Below are 18364 nucleotides of genomic sequence, written 5' to 3'. Positions count from 1 at the left end.
CTGATGTAAAAACCACGACAACAGTGTCGTGGACAAATGCGGAAGTAATCGCGTCTGTCGGGCCACTTGCTTTTTTATGGTAAGTTTGTTCATCTGAACACTTAATTCTGTGCTGTGTTAACAAACCCCTTATTGGACTAATACTGTAACATCTATGACTAACAATTGCGTTTTGAACATTACATGAAACCTTACATAATGAAAAAAAAAACGATGTTATCAAACACAACATTTATAAAACTTGATTACTTTATGTGTAACATGATTTCTCGTTCCCGTCTGATTGATGGTCATCAGCATTTGAGTTAAAGACAACAAATCCCATCAGTCCAAGCTGCTTCAGAGTGTCATTAATCTACGTCATTGTTATTGATTTGATCTGGCACCATCTAGCAGCGCGATGAGTTTTGTGATATGTCACACCTCTACTGTTTCACATTGAGTGAAATTTATGTTTTTATCCAGTATCCATTTAAAAAACTATGGGTCGATTATTCGGTTATTGCCAGGTATGGACCAATATAGTTTTCGCTATTGATTAAAATCTACTACTGATCGACTTCTAGTTTTTTCATACTTCATATGTCCTGCTGAACTGGTTAAATTGATATGATACAAAGTTAAATTTGAAGTCTGCTGGAAATGAAATGTGTATTTACTCACATGTTAATAAAATCACATGCATAGTTTATTTGAATCGTTACTCTGTTCATTTTATCACTCAGACAGATCAGTGATATTAAAGAAAAAATGTTATTAATGAGATTTTCTGGCATGCCTCTATGAGACATGATCATCTGCTCGTTCACACGACATTTATTTCATTCGGCAAAAGTACCAAAGGGCTTCTGCGTAAACGTTTATTAAATAACATGAAGCATTAGCGGTTACTTAGCTTGGACATTTAGGTTATTTTTAAGGAGACTGAGTGAAAAATTGTTTAGTTAGATAAACCATATGGTGCACACAGAAACACACTTGCAGTCTATATGCAGTGTTTACTTCATTCATTCAAGCAGAGAGACAGTTCAGTGGTGCTAAAAATTTTTTTTTAAATGAGCTTGTCTCGCATGCTACACTTGTATGCACAGAAAATCTAATCAGTTCAGCATTTGTGCTTTAGGCTTCATGATTGGATTTTATTTAATAACACATAACCGCTGAAACAGCGTTTCATTGGTGGAAAATGGGGCCGCTTGTAAAGTTTTTGTGGACTGGTAAATCCCCTTCACTGTGAGCAGGGTTTTTATGAGACATCATACAAGGAATATTACTGTTTCCATGTGAAGTCATTTTTACATTTGGTTTCCAGTTGACTAACTTTATATTTTATGTTCACTAGTATTTTATGTCAAAGATAAAAGTAGACAGATTAGGGTTTTTTATACTACATTAGAATTTGTGCTGTTTGTGCATTTTTTATCCAAAACATTGAGCAGAACATCTAAATTTAGTGGAAATCTGTTCATAAACAGAATGGTTGCACATCATCAAAAGCAACTATTTCCTAGAGATGCTTAGAGTTAGTATTACCGAAATGAATTAAGGTTTATTTTTATCATATATATTGTGACTATGTTGGGAATGGAGACATTAAAGGCGGAGTGCACAATGTTTGAAAAACGCTTTGGAAAAGGAGACGGGCCGACTACCAAAACACACTTGTAGCCAATCAGCAGGAAGGGGCGTGTCTACTAACCGACATCCTTGCCGGTTTGCGTATGTGTGGGGCGGGTCTTTTAAAAGAAGGTCCAGATTCTATTGGGGTAGGGGCGTGTTTGTTTAGGTGATTTCAAATATCAACATTGGCTTTCAAACATTGTGTACTCCGCCTTTAAGGGCCAGATTTACTAAACGGGGCAAATTAGCGTTAGAGTGCAATTTCAAAAAAGCGCAGATGGGAGTGGTAATATCTGCAGGTTATTTAATAAAAAGGCGTAAAATAAATAACAAAAACGCAAAAGCGGATTTCTATGATGACCAACACAATCTACTAAGAGTAGGGGTGTAATGGTACGCAAAAATCACGGTTCGGTTAATTTTCGGTGCAGTTTGTTTATTACTATAAACTTTTTTTAACAATTTGTTTACACTTTTTTAAACACTTTTTATTAAAATATAATAAATAAAATATATATAATGAAATATATATATAATGAAATATATATATATATATATATATATATATATATATATATATATATATATATATATATATATATATATATATATATATATATATATATATATATATATATATAAAAGAATAATAATTAAAATACTGCTGCGAAGTTCTCCACTAAATAACCTACTTTTTTTACATTATTTTATAACAGTAGGTAAATCTTTTCTTAACCTTCTCTTTAACTTTTTCTACTAAAACCTTGCACTAAACTGACAAATTCAATTCCTGAATACATTTATTAACTATTAGCCTACATTTTTGCCACCCAAAATTTTTTTTCTGTTTTGATTTATTTTGGATTTTTTTAAGTCACTGTATTGAATTGTTTATGTACCATCTTTGTATAAAAATAATATTACTGCTCTATGTGTAACTGCATAGCAAGCAACATGATGATATACTTATTATACACTCATATTGAGATGAGTGAGTTGCATACATAGCAATCTTTTATCTTTTGCATGTTTCTCCTAATTTTTGCTTGTGTTGCCAATGTCAGCTGTGACTTAAACTAACGAACCCCTCCGCAGCTGAGTAATAGCTGAGTAAGCCCAGGTTACAGCTCTTCTCTGTCCCTAACAGATTAACTGATTGCATTGTGACAATGATATGATTGACGTGAGGTGCAGATGAAAAATCTGATCACGCATTCCTTATTCTCGCTGTCACAGAAAGCGCGTCTCATGATTGCGTAGCAACGAAAGATACTACTATGCAATGGAAAAGCACCCTCTCACGCACTTTTGGGAAGAACAAAACAGCGCGTTGACACGCGTTTAATAGCGCTTTTAGACGCGACACGTAAGCAGCCCCGTAAACGTTCACATCAATAATCAAACGAATATACAACTAAGTAAATAAAAATCTTTCTGTGGGCCGAATTATATTTTATGTTTGACAGAAGACTTGCGCTGAACGCGGAGACTTCCGCCACTTAATACGTTTGTGTGGAAACACAAAAATTTACCTATGTTCCGCACACAAAAGATTGCTTTTGGCCATTCGGTGCACATGTGCACCGTCCCGAAAGCCCTGTACCGAAACGGTCCGGTACGAATACACGTACCGTTACACCCCTAAGTAAGAGCATCTCAATTGACAATAAAGCACCTTGAATTTAACTTCACTTGCTCTAAGTGATGGGGGGACTAATAGTATTTCATGCATTCCGTCTTATTAACACAGTTTAATGCTACTTACACACCAAACGCGGTGCATCGCGTTACTCACAGGATTTAACTTCGTGTCATGCAAAAAATATTCAACTTGAGCGAAGACGCGTTTGAGGCGAATAGCGCGTGTTTTCACGGCAAACGCGCCACCCATATCGCGTCGTTCGCATCGCCCCATGCGAGTCCGCGTCTGATCGCGTCTTTGCATTGACTTTGTATGTAATCTACTCACTCTAATCGTTGAACTCGCGTCTGGTGTGAACCCACAGTAAGAGTTGGATTTCTCGTGCTAAACATGGCAAAGTGTCATAAAGGACGTGTGACAGAGTATTTCTGTACCTAATGCACTTCGCCAGGGTTCGTACAAGTTTTAGAAAGTTTTTTTCGAACATGGGTACATCTAAGGTACCATTGGTATACTTTACGTACTATTTCTTTTATGGGCACTTCCCCCAGAAAAGCAGCCCACACGTCAATCAGCGTGAGAGCCAAACTACAAGTACTCTAGAAGTCACAGGCATCACTTCACACAACAGCTTTGTTTTATATTAAGATTCAACAATGGCACAAAAGAAGAAGTATGTTTTTGGATGTAAGGGGGTTTTCACACCTGCCTTGTTTAGTTCGATTGAATCGTACCAGAGTTCGATTGCTCAGTTGGTGCAGTTCGTTAGGGCAGGTGAGAATGCAGCAATTGAACTCTGGTGCGCACCAAAAGCGGACCAAACAAACGGACCGAGACCAGCTTGTAGAGGTGGTCTCGGTACGCTTTCAAACGAACTCTAGAGCGGTTCGTTTGTGGTGAGAATACGATCCGAGATCGAACCGACCTAACTGCAAAAGTACTGCGCATTTTGGACTAAACCAGCTGCCGTAGTCAACTGCGCAGTGCATTATCGGATGAGGAAGTGTTGTTGACTGGAGTTGCGAGGAGGTGCGGGCGGAGCCTCGGAAATTTTTTGTCTTCGCCGTTTGTAGTGCATTAAATCGTTGTTTTCAAGCCGCATCCGCGATTCATTCTGAAAATGAACAGTTTGTCTAGAGTGCTGTATACAAACTATGTATAACAACCACGGAGACATAATTACAGCGCACAGCCATCTGTCCATGGTGTCTGCTGTATTATCCTTCTTTTGTTTACTTCCAGGGGTTCCGTTGGAATTTCCCGCACGTTGATTCTGACCGACCGTGAAGCCGTTTAGGAAATACATTCAAATACATGTGGCCAATGAGTGATGTTGATCTTATCACATGACAGAATTTTGGTTCGTTTCAATTGGTGCGGATCAGAGCAATCAGTGTGGTGTGAAATGGAACCAAATCTGCTAAAAAAGTTACAATGTATCATTTTTTGCTTTTGGTCCGGACTAAATGAACCGAATTACAGATGTGAAAACGCCCTCAGAAGACGAAAAGCTACTTACAGTGCATTACATGCATTATGTGCATTACATAATATAAGCTCGTTTTTCCTGGGTTCGAACCCATGACCTTTTGTGCCTTTAACATGAAATATAATACAGTATATGCTCACACACTGGCCTAGTATACCATATTATTATTAAACTTCTTTAAGCATAAAAGTTTTAATGCAATACTTAGGCTAAACACAAAAAACACAGGAACTGGGTCTATGAGACAAACAGACCCAGTTCATCACACCACTGATCTACTGATGCCCAGCCGATGCACGTCCAACGACCGCCGGCTGAACCAGTTTAATCCGCTTACCCACTTCCTATCCCTACCGTGTTTATATATATATATATATATATATATATATATATATATATATATATATATATATATATATATATATATATATATAAATTTCTCCCAAGGGTTTTTTGTCCTTCTAGGAGTTTTTCCCACTGGGTTTTCTCCTAGGGGTTTTTTGTCCCCGGGAGAGTCAGACAACTTTGACTTAACTTAAACACTTTACTGTATACGTTACATTATTACTACGCTCGCTTGTACGGTTTATCCTTAGCTGCAATATCCTACTTCTTATATTATCTATTGATTTTCTGTGTTCTGCCCGAGGGGCAACCTACTGATCTCTCTAATGATGCCAACACTGAAGTGACTTAAACTGCAATTCATCGACTGGCCGCTTTAGGCTGGCTCCAAAAGGTATTCAATTCCCATATACTCCCATGTTAAAAATGGCCAACTTTACATTAGAAAATAATATGTTTACAGCCTGGTACAAAAATTGTTTTTGGCCTATATAGCAAATTTTGCCCTTCATGACAACTGTGAGGGGGGTGAATTATTTTGTAACTCATTCGTTTAGATTATATTAAGCCTTAAACTTCTGCATAATTAAGTGCGTGGCCGCTTGAGTGTCGGTTGAACAGCCACTGCTGTCACTAGACTCGCGCTAGGCGGGCGTGGTTTCACCTCAGCTTCACCCATGTCCCGTCTCTTTACCAATTTTTGGTTTTACGCGAGTAATTCGCGGGGACGCGTGGCCAAGATGGCGACGGCAGGCAACGCCGACTTTAAGCTTCTAAAGCGATCTTCACAAACCAATGGGTGACGTCACGGACACTACGTCCATATTTTTTTACGGTCTATGGTTCTCCCATATATTTACTCATGTAAAGCTGCTTTGCAACAATTAACAATTGTGAAAAGCGCTATATAAATAAAATTGAATTGAATTGATACATGGATCAGAACCCTTAAATAGGAGAGAGCAGAAAAGAAAGTAGAGCAGTCTGCAGTTTTTCCTATTTGAATAGTATAATAATGATAATATTATAATTATGAGAGAAATGTAAGCATAATGTACTTGTTTTTGTTAAAAAGAAATGAAAAAAGTTAATAAGTAATATAATTGCTTGTCATGATTTTAGTTGACTTATAGTTCTTTTGGGAGAGATTTTAGGTTGAATACAAAACATTAGTGAGGATTATTACATACTATATTATTTTGATTTGGTTAAGGTTTCATGTAAATAATGCGATTTGTATGATTGTTTGAAGTCAGCATTGTTTTAGTACATAAACATCACAGAATGTTCAATAGCTTTATGAACTTCAGTTCAGCAGTAATTAATATAAATGTTTTAAGCTCAACTGAGTTCTTGTCATTGCACTGGGCTTTTTATATACTCTGTGCATGTGTTTTTATGCATTATACATTAATGTATATCTTGAAATTTCTACAGATAAGCAGGATGGATTTGACTCAGACTTTGGCATAGTGAAATTGTTAACTGCTTGCCAGAGTCATTTGAGCATCAGTAAAAGCATTTAGTGTAACTATAATCATATCAAATCACACCCTTTAGCAAAATAAATTTAAAGACAGAGAATTTTTGTTAAGCCTATAGCATTGAATTGAAATAGCTGGAACACTGTTAATGTTAAACATTTGCATTTAAGCATTCGTCAGACAGTTACAGTGCCTTCGAACTATACGTTTTGATCATTATGTGTGTTTCCTGGGAATTGTGCTGCTATCCAAAACACACGAAAAAAACGCGTAATGTACTGTACTTATTATGAACATGTTATAGTGATGGGTTGTTTCCCCCCATAACGCCCACCTCCCCACTGACCTGCTCCGTCATTTCTGTTGTTACCCCAAAATGTTCCCATTAAAAACAAGTTTGGGTTGGCATAAAACACACTGGACCTCATTACTTTTGTCCACCCCAAGCTTCTTGTCAGACAGCTTTAATTTGCCTACTAAATGGAAGGGGGGTGCATCTTCATATAAATGGCACTGCTCTGAGGAGTAGGCGTATGGAGCTGCCACGAACCCCATTCATCCTCATTAGGCCCGTCAAAGTGCTTGATCTCTGACCGCGTAGAGTCAAACACAGTCTTAGTGTGCCACATGGGCTTTCCGTGTTTTATTGCCATGCTAAATGGCTTCAGAAGAAGCCCGGTTGGGGCCTGGTCAGGGTTCGAGCGCACGGGAAATGAGCTGGCCTGTTAAAATCTGCAGCTTAGCCATGTGGCATGTGTCAGAATTGAGCTCTTTTAACACCCAGCCATACCCTCGAATGTACAAACTCACGCAAACTTCCCAATTAGTTTTTACGTTTAACCATGTACCGTGCAACAATTTAAGTGTGTATGTTTCTTAAGGCAGACGTGCCTCTAGTCCCAATTTAATTTCCAATGACTACATAAAAGAGGGACCTGTATTTAGAGCATTGTAGTTATAGTGAGTTCTTAAAGCTGCAATTTGTAATATGTATTTCAAACAAAAATCAGTTATTGAGCAAGTATATTAAAAACTGTGTTCAGAACTGTCCCAATTCACAACGATAAGCTTTTAATATGATTTATTACTTGACCAGTCCGGTACGATTTTGTGTGAAATGTCACTTTGACTTCATTTGACATCAACTCACTTAAAAATAACTGCAGGTTGGTGTTTTAAACAGAGATGGCGATAGAGAGGCTAAGGTCACAAATTGCAGCTTTGCAATGTGTACATTTTAGGAAGATCTATTAAAGTGACACTCCAATTTTATTGAAAATATGCTCATTTTCCAGCTCCCCTAGAGTTAAACATTTGATTTTTACCGTTTTGGAATCCATTCAGCTGATCTCCGTGTCTGACGGTACCATTTTTAGCATAGCTTAGCATAATCCATTGAATCTGATTAGACCATTTAGCATCGCGCTCAAAAATGACCAAAGAGTTTGATATTTTTCCTATTTAAAACTTGACTCTTCTGTTGTTACATTGTGTTCTAAGAACGACGGAAAATTAAAAGTTGCGATTTTCTAGGCAGATATGGCTAGGAACTATACTCTCATTCTGGCGTAATAATCAAGGACTTTGCTTCCGTAACATGGCTGCAGGAGGCGCAATGATATTATGCAGCAGCCGAAAATAGTCCCCTTAGTATTTTTCTTTATGCCACGTTTACACCAGCCGCGTTTGAGGCGTCAAAATCGCGTCTACCTCGCCTAGTTTGCCGCTTGAACAGTTTGAGTGTACTCGCTTCATTCGCGCGTGAAAGCCATGCGTGAAATTCTAGTCATCGAGATATTCACGCGGAAATTTGCGTCACGGGAAGGGCTTCTGCGACACCACTCGCTTTTTGTAATCATGTCACTACTAAAGCAAGCTCCTGATTAGTTATCACAGCGCGTTTTTCCGCCAAAGTTCAAAATTTTCAACTCGCGCGTTTGCCACGGAAAGCGCTCAATTCCCGCCATTCGCGTGAATGAGGCGGAATTGCATCTACCGCGCTGTGCTACACGCCTCATTCGGGCCGCGAGACCTCCAGACACGCGTCAACGCGTCTTCACATTGACTTAATATTGAAATCACTCGTGCTTGACGCCTCTACCGTGGCTGGTGTAAACGCAGCATTAGTTGTCAGTTATGATCATCAAAAATTAAAGAAATCAACATTTGAAATATATCAGTCTGTGTGTAATGAATGAATATAATATACAAGTTTTACTTTTTGAATGGAATTACTGAAATAAATCAACTTTTTGATGATATTCTAAATATATGACCAGCACCTGTACATTCAGATATTAGAATATAAAAGAACACAAATAATGATACTACGAATAACAATAACAAGAAGCTACGATAGCACATGCTAGCAACCGGAAGCGATCAACCCAGTTTTCCATTTTGGTCACGTGACATTCGACATATACCGCATTGTGAATCCCAAAGTGAATAATCTGTTAGGGGGTCTGAATCTAGAGGTTACCTGGTCTTTGGCACTAGAGAAGCATCCCAAAGACAGACTGTGCTACATGCATTAGCTTACACACTTGAGAGAGATTATACCCCATTCGACAGGACATAGCAAAAGACAACAGACAAATCTGCATTAAAATAGGGGCAGACGGTGGAACAGGTAGAACTGTTCGTGTGCAGGTGTGTGTGAGTGATTTCAAACGTATGCGCAGGTGTGTTCATAATGGTATGTATTTGGGTTTCTGTGTCTAACAAGAGGAATGCCACTCCTTTTCAAATGATCACAATTGCCATACTAGTACTTTTGTTTTCTCCATGTATACTAAGCCAACAAGCTTCGCCCCCACAGCCTGCCATTGAGCTAAATTTAGACTTGCTATATGTTAACATTTCAGCTCAATTTACTCAAAAGGTAAACTGTTTAAAAGATTAAGGTCTTATGTATATACAGTATCTATTCATTCTCTACCTATAGGACAAAAAAGAAAGTTTCACATTGCGTTTTTAAGAGTTTGTATGCAAAGTAAAATATCATACACTAGGGCTGTGCGATTTGGGGAAATATCTAATTGCATTTTTTCTGCCAGAAATTGAGATTCAATTTGCGGTTAATGTGCATCTGCCTTTCTAGATGGTTAGATCTTACTGATACTACTTATGGGTCTGGTGATTTAACTGTATTCTTATCAGGTTTAAAATATTTTTTATGAAAATAAGGAAACAAAAATAAAGAAATTAAGAATATAATTAACACTGATTTATTTTATGAAATGTAAAATGTTAGCTAAATGGTCTTTAGCTTGGACTAACAGTATTTAAATAAGTGAGTTCATTATACTGTAGCTGCAACTTTAACAAAAAGTTAAAATATTTAAATGGGTGACTGAGTTTTATTAGAACGATTTGTATACATGTTTGTTTTTTGTAAACAAAGAACTGGAATACTCAACTTCACAATTATCAAAATATTAAATACATTTGGGATTTTTAAAATGGGTAGAAAATGTGTTCAATGTCATGTCATTCATTCAAGTGCAATTAGCAAACCAGTTAAATGGAATTTAATGGCATCCTTTATTGCATCAATTTGCTAATCGCAACGTTTCATTGCGGTTCGATTTCGATTATTTGCCTAGCTCTATCATACTTCCTTGTTGCATTTAGTTTAATCAACTTGAATTTACAGTTTATTTGAACTTTTTTACTTGTGAGTAGTTGCGAATAATTATAATTTTAAATCATTTTAAATTAGCTTACGTTATTTTAACTTAATTTTAATAATTTATAGTACATGCTCAAGTCAAGAAAGTTTTAATAAATCTAAAGTTGATTAAATTTAAGCATTTAAGTGCTAAAATTAATTTTTACTAACTTAATTTTTAAAATTCAATTAAATAGTCTAAAACTTAAAAATGTAAAAAAGTACAAGGATTTTTACAGTGTACTTCAAGCAAAAAAAAGAACTTCAACTTATTTTTAATCTTAAGTTACAGCAACTCACATTTTTCATGAGTAAAGTATTCTTTGAGAGTTGGGGAAATGCAGTAAGATTGTTTTTTTTTTCAGTATCAACGCAATAGTCTTATAGACTTTGGTGCCTTTGCCAATATCTTGTGACATTTCAACAGTATTTGATAATTAAATTTCAGACTCAAAATCCAACTCGTATATAACAATACCAAAAATTGTGTTTGGTTAAAGGTGCAGTGTGTACATTTTAGCGGCATTCAGTGATGAGGTTGCGAATTGCAACCAACAGCTCAGTCCACTGCTCACCCCTCGCTTTTGAAACACGTAGAAGAAGCTATGGTAGCCGCCACCGGAAAAACATGTATTAACAGAGACAACTTAGTAAAAAAAAGTTTGTCCATTAACCTGATAAGGAACACTGTGCCGTACACGGTACATTTCCTCCCTTGCACGTGAGGCTGCATTACGTCATTGTAACTTTGAAGCATTAAATCTTCAAAATATACAGTCATGCGGCACATCGTTGTAAATCTTTCGGGATTCCATTAAGCGCACACACAAAGCATAATATGATTTATGGCAGTCATAAAACTGTAATCTAGTTGTTAGTTACCTGAACCGGGCGGCGCCGATTTAGGATATTAACTTACCTTCAAAATCTTCCCTTTATCCGCTTCGGTGAAATTGTCCAAAACAAATTGTTCATAAATCCCCAAAAGTCCAAGGAAATGGAATATTCAAGCCTTTTAATCCAAAACGATTGGTTCATCTCACAATCTTGACGTTTCTGACCGAATTATGATATAAATACTGTATACAATTAGTTCACTAACAGACATTCATTCGAATCTCACTTTTCATTCACTATTTATAATAAATATATTCGGATGTCACGTTTATTGTGCAACGTCTGAGGAACAAATACGCCCCCTTGTGGAATTTCAGCCGTTCCATAAGAGGCTACGGGCTTCTGTAGAAACATGGCGGCACAAAATGGCGACCTCCATGTAAGGGGACCCTCTGTGTATGTAGATAAAAACGTCTCATTCTAAGGTAATAAAAACATAACGGTTCATTATAAAAAGGTCTTTATACACCCCTGATTATATAGTTTTGTATATTATTTTGCATTTCTGTCAAGAGATGCTTCTAAAAATTACACATTGCACCTTTAAAAATTTATTTTCTATTCAGGAAGGAGTTTAGTTGTCATCACTCTTACCAAAGAAATCCACTGTACACATTCTTTTATTTTGAACATCTCCTGTGGGCGCGTCTGTCGGCCCCTCATCCATCATTGCACATTGTGTGACTTGAGTTATGGGTATTTAAAAACAAATGACTGACGTTGTTCCAAAAGCCATGGTAATGTGGAATTATATGCAAACGTCAAGTATGAGGATCTTTTGTGTTGAGCATGTTTGCTTATGTATAGGTAAAAAATATAGAGCTCGTCACAACATGCACGATGCACATGGTTTACATGATGCAAAGAACACATATTTTGGAATGACGAGCAACACACATGACACCCCGAACACATATTTTGAATTTGCGCCCCTCGCAGGAGAAGTCAGCAGCCACAAATGATAGAGATTTTGATCAAAGTTAATGCCTAATTTAGTCCAACATTAAGTTGGTAAGTTTGCATCAGCAGCTTTTAAATGGTCTGATTTCTGCATTTGTTTAGCTCAGCTCGCCCATGAATGCTGTCAGTTGTTCGGAGGACATTAAACCGCCTTTGGGTCTGAACGGGGTGATGAAGGTCCTAGCACCGCCCACAGACACGTCCCTCTCCCTTACCAAACACATCTGTGCCATCTGTGGCGACCGCTCTTCAGGTGATTTACCTACACTCATACACATACATAAATTATTGATATAATTTATACTGGCCAAATTATCATAATAATAACATAGGAGTTACTGGAATCAATTCAGCGTAAAATTGTACATGTATTATTACACATTATACCACCAGGCCATTGAATGCTTTATTCTGATTGGTTAAGAAATGGCCCAGATAGCATGCAACCATTGAAACAATGTTAAAACAGTTGTTTGTCAATGTTAATTGCATTGAATCAATATCAGGTTTGCACCCTCCATTAATATTGAAAAAATATTAACATTTCAATAAACCATCATTATCGTGATCAGTGTTTGCTTTAGTTAAGCTCTTGACTGGGCCTTTGACTGGAAATTGATGGGGATTTATGCCAATTATTTTTAATCGTTTCAGTAGAATTTTTTTTTTTGAATCTGTGGGTGCAGTTTGCACAGAAAATGTATAAAGCATTTTAGATGATAAAAGACATTTTTTTAATATATTTAAATTGATTATTAAATTGTGCATCGTACATTGGAGTTTTTGTACACACAGAAAGCGCAGTTTCATGCAAATGGTCTTCAAACAGTTGTGAAATTTACTTTAATTTGTATTCATTTTGTTATACTGTACACTATTTGTTGTGTATGTAGCAGTACTGTGTGAGATATACAGATGTGGGACTCTTGAATTATTGGTAGTAAATGAAGCGTGCATGTATTTTTTGGCAGGTAAACACTATGGTGTGTACAGCTGTGAAGGCTGTAAAGGGTTCTTCAAGAGAACAGTGAGGAAGGATTTGACATACACATGTCGGGACAACAAGGACTGCGTGATTGACAAGCGTCAACGCAACCGCTGTCAGTACTGCCGCTATCAGAAGTGCTTAGCCACAGGGATGAAGAGGGAAGGTGAGCTGCCTGCTATACTTTAATCTAATCGGGCCACTCAATTATAAAACCTGAATCTTTTGACTTTCATGCAAGTGCTTTTTTGCTCAGAGGTTACAATTTGCATGATGGGGATTTAACCTGATAAGGAACACTGTGCCGTACCGGTACACCCCCTCCCTTGCACGTGAAGCTGCATTACGTCATTGTAACTTTGAAGCATTAAATCTTCAAAATATACGGTCATGCGGCACATCGTTGGAGAGCTTAGACTTTAGGGATTCCATTAAGTGCACACACAAAGCATATTATGATTTTTAGCAGTCGTAAAACTGTAATCTAGTTGTTAGTTACCTGAACCGTGAGGCGCCAATTTAGGATATTTACTTACCTTCAAAATCTTCCCTTTATCAGCTTCGGTGAAATTGTCCAAAACAAATTGTTCATAAATCACCAAAAGTCCAAGGAAATGGAATATAATCCAAATGGAATTTAATCCAAAACAATTTGTTCATCTCACAATCTTGACGTTTCTGACCGAATTACGATATAAATAGTGTATACAATTAGTTCACTAACAGACATTCATTCGAATAATAATAGCACTTTTGGGAGTACTTCGACTCGCCTGAAAAGTCCGCTCCCCTTCTCACTCTCATAATGGGGAGGGAGGGTGTTACTGCCAAATGCTATTACGCCATAAAATATAGTTCCTCTTTTAAATCCACTTAGAAAAGCACTACGTTTTATTTTGTACCACCAAACTTGCTCGTATAACTACTCGTCTTAAATAGGAAAAACGTTGATGTGTTTGGTCGCTTCTGACTTTGTCTCTGGATGGTACCATTGAATAAATGGGGCTAAGCTAAATGCTATCGAAGCGTCGCAGCGCGCTCCAGCGCTTACGTGCACGCACACAGATGATAGAGGGATGTATCAACAATTCTTAGTTAAGGTAATAACATATTTTAATATTGAAAATGAGTAGACTATTCCTTTAAGCACTTATTTCACTTAATTTTGATAACAGTTTTAGGAAACAAGATTTAATTTCTTAATGGTGCATTCACACCAGCAGCGGTAGAGGCGGCAAAAAAACACGCTATTCGCGCATAGTTTGACGCTTGAACATTTGAGTTTACTCGCTTCATTCGTGCGCGTGAAATTCTAGTCATTCACGCGGAAATTTGTGTCATGGGAGGGGCTTCTGAGACTCCGCTGAGACTCCGCTCACTTCCTGTAATCACGTCACTACTACGGTAAGGTCCTTATTGGTTAACGCGGTGCGGAAATCCGCCGAAGTTCAGATTTTTCAACTCGCATGTATCCCGCGGCAACCCTCAATTAGCGCGGGCCACGCGTTCCGCGCCATTCACGCCTACTGCGCCGCAGGATGCCTAATCTCGTCTTTGCATTGACTTAAATCATTTGCAACTTGCCGCATCTACTCTGTCTGGTGTGAACCAGGCATTACACTTCAATTCCTTCTAAAAATAAATGTATCTTGATCTAAAAACAAGACAAAAAATATTAGGAAATCAATTTTTTGCAGTGTGCTTTGATTGCTGGTTCCCAATGAGGGATGCTGGTGCACTATAAAAAACTATTTGTTGGTTCAACTTTAAAATTCGTAAAATAAAGTAGAATATATCACAATCGTGCTGTAGGTCAAATAGTTTAGCTGCAAGCATTTTAGTGTGGGCATGTCATTTACATGGTTGGTGCTAAAAGTAAAAGGTTAATTCAAAAAAGTTCAACTCTAAAAATTCTTATCAACTAATATTTTTAAGTTGCATTAACTTAAAATTTTAAGGTAACCAGGTAACGTACTTTTTTAAGTTGAACCAACTTTTTTTACAGTGTTTCCCCATCAGGCTGCTTAACTTTGGCCAACCAGCTTTACTAACATTTTTTGGCTGCTGGTGAACCTGTTTGACCTTCAAGAAACCAGAATGGGCCCTGAAATTAAATTGATATGAAGTAGATTTATGATTCTCCCTTACACAAACACTGGGGTAACAAGACAAACTGCTTTTCCTACAGTCTCTCACGCTCTCAGTTTCTGAGGACAATAATGCAAAAATAATTTCTTTCTGCGTGTTGCCTCACCTCACTTTGACTCCTGGAGTAAAGCTTTATCCTTCAGCTAACCTCCACGGCTTTCTGCCGTTACCACTCAAGAATTTCCCTCATGATCTGGTCGTGGTTTCCGTCACACTGAGAGTCATAAAGTGGAGGTTTTTACAGACATGAGCGAAAGCTGAAATGTTGCCTGACAGTGAGTTAATTTCCATTGGGTCCAAACCACAGTGGACCAATAACCAGGCCAAACATACATGTACACTGCGTACAAAAAATTGTCTTATATCGATCCATGCATGCACACACCCAGTCCATTCTTGAAGGGTACGTGATCACTTTTAGAGGAACAATTTTATTACCCATGACTTTGACTGAATAGTAGCTTGTTCTGCGCACTGCACAGTTATGTTTGCGCTGGACGATACCCAAATAAAATATACACATTTTATAAAGCACAATACAAATTGCTTAAAACTTAGGTTGACCTCTAACTCTACGTTAACTATTGCTGATGTGATTTCAACCCTGTTGAGTAATGGGCCGTACGTACGCATAGCTCGATGAAAAACAGCCCTTGATGTTTTGGTGGAAACATGTAACTTAAGAACCAAAAACCAAAACCAGCTGTGAGGTTATGATGTTGTTTGTATATGTAACCGTATGGGCCGGGGAACACATACGCTGACCCTTTCTTATTTTATACGTGCAGCCGTTCAGGAGGAGCGGCAGCGGGGAAAGGAGCGGAGCGAGGGCGAGTTCGGCAGCTGCGCCAATGAGGACATGCCCGTGGAGAAGATTCTGGAAGCCGAACTGGCAGTGGAACCAAAGACTGAGACGTACGTGGAGGCCAACCTGAGCGCGCCTGCCAACTCCGTAAGCCAATCTCTCTACAAATCACGATTTATCATACGCTGACATTCGACTTATGAAGAACATTTGGCTCGTCTGAACTGGGGCGAGTACAGTAATTTTATGAATGTCGAGAGTGGAGAAAGAGCATTTCTGTCCGAGAAAAAATAGTGTGAATACTTTTGTTTTGTTTGTAAATGTTAAAAGCTATTTTTAAGAGGACGGATGGACGGATGCCGCTACATAGCAATGCACTTTGGCTTTGATGGCCTTCGTACAGACCCCTTGAGAGGGGACATACTGCAAAAGATGCACATTGTCATGCCATTAGATAAGAGCCCTGGCCGTGCACATTAAGCATGTCAGAGACTAGTGCTGTATATATAAATACATGAACGCATGTGTTCTGTGCAGCTGTAAGCTCTATATCAGGTGGAGGTCAAGGAGAAAGAGGGACATACTTTGTCTTCCTTACTTTGTATTTACAGATTTTTTGTTCTACTTTGTTTTTTGTTATATGTGATACTGTAACAAAACTGATCTGGGGCACCATTGACTTCCATAATAAATAAAAATAATCCTGTGGAAGTGAATGGTGCCCCTGATCTGTTTGGTTAAAAACATTCTTAAAAACATTCGGAACAAAGTAATTTGGTACGGGTTCCAATTCCTGACCATAAAGATCCGATTCCAAAACTGGAACCCTAAAAATGAGGCACAGTGTTTTAAAGATGATGTATACCAGTATGCTCTATGACAACCTATAAACATGCATACATAAAAGCTGTGTTCTGATTAGTTCTGTGGTGTGGCCGGACAGTTTGGGTCACTCAGGAAATTCCTTTACCTCATAGTGAACCACAGCAAGAGTTAAACAGGAAATAAAAAATATTCCATCAGAGGAAAGTGACAGAAATCACATCCATAACCTTCCCCACCCAGATGATGGCATTTGAGTTCATATTTAAGTCAATGACTAAATTCTCTCTCTCTCTCTCTCTCTCTCTCTCTCTCTCTCTCTCTCTCTCTCTCTCTCTCTCTCTCTCTCTCTCTCTCTCTCTCTCTCTCTCTCCACAGCCTAACGATCCTGTAACTAACATCTGTCAGGCAGCTGACAAGCAGCTCTTTACCTTAGTGGAGTGGGCCAAGCGGATACCTCACTTTTCTGACCTCCCATTGGACGATCAAGTCATCCTTTTGCGAGCAGGTGCGTCAGCAAATAAGCACAGACCGCTTCTGTTCGATTCCTGCAGAAATCAAGCTGATGTGACCCATTTGATCTTTGTCAATTATTTCGGCAGTTATGTTTGAGCCAATGAGATGAGCATGTTTAATGTTATGTGGCATTACAGAAAGGATCCAAAGATGTATTTGATGCGAGCTTAGGTCATAGTATTGATTAAAGAAAAAAATCTATCTTATTAGCTTGTAGTGAGAGTCTTTATTTTGTTAAGGGTGATGGTTTCTAGACAGATAGAGAGAGAATACGAGGCAGAATTGTTGTTAATGTTCTCGATGTTCACAGGCTGTAGGTTGCCTGAGGACAAGCAAAAGAAAGGACAGTAGTGTACAAAGATGTAAGGATATTAACATGTCTTCATAAAATGCCATATTTTCATGTTTGAAATAAATGAATATCCTTGAGTTGGAACTAAAAGAAACAATGCTCTGTTTGGGCACTTAAATTTCATTTTTTTACATTGATTATTTACGCAAAAAGAAGAACTGGATTGAAATAAATAAAAAAGCTGATATTGTATCTATTTATGTAATGCTATCAAAATGCATTGAATAACACAAAATATCAAAGTATTTATAAAATCCACTGACTCAAGTTTGTGCTGCTGTTTTGCTTAAAAAAATGTATGTATGATGTACACTCACCTAAAGGATTATTAGGAACACCATACTAATACTGTGTTTGACCCCCTTTTGCCTTCAGAAGGGCCTTAATTCTACGTGTCATTGATTCAACAAGGTACCGAAAGCATTCTTTAGAAATGTCGGCCTATATGGATAGGATAGCATCTTGCAGTTGATGGAGATTTGTAGGATGCACATTGAGGGCACGAAGCTCCCGTTCCACCACATCCCAAAGATGCTTTATTGGGTTGAGATCTGGTGACTGTGGGGGCCATTTTAGTACAGTGAACTCATTGTCATGTTCAAGAAACCAATTTAAGAATGATTCGA

General features: G+C 37.9%; 1 protein-coding gene across 2 annotated transcripts in view; it reads left to right on the top strand.

Annotated features, from left to right (window-relative positions):
- The window catches only part of rxrab (retinoid x receptor, alpha b), an 82091-nt gene that overhangs the window by 50583 nt on the left and 13144 nt on the right, over positions 1-18364 (top strand). For both annotated transcript variants that reach the window (XM_055200666.2, XM_055200665.2), the window contains 4 exons: positions 12213-12363; positions 13082-13261; positions 16032-16195; positions 17249-17378. In XM_055200666.2, coding sequence (XP_055056641.2) covers positions 12213-12363; positions 13082-13261; positions 16032-16195; positions 17249-17378 — 625 coding nt within the window. The remainder of the gene's footprint in view (positions 1-12212; positions 12364-13081; positions 13262-16031; positions 16196-17248; positions 17379-18364) is intronic.

The sequence above is a fragment of the Misgurnus anguillicaudatus genome, chromosome 22 (genome assembly GCF_027580225.2).
Source record: "Misgurnus anguillicaudatus chromosome 22, ASM2758022v2, whole genome shotgun sequence".
Lineage (NCBI taxonomy): Eukaryota > Metazoa > Chordata > Actinopteri > Cypriniformes > Cobitidae > Misgurnus > Misgurnus anguillicaudatus.
This window is presented reverse-complemented; position numbering and strand designations above follow the sequence as displayed.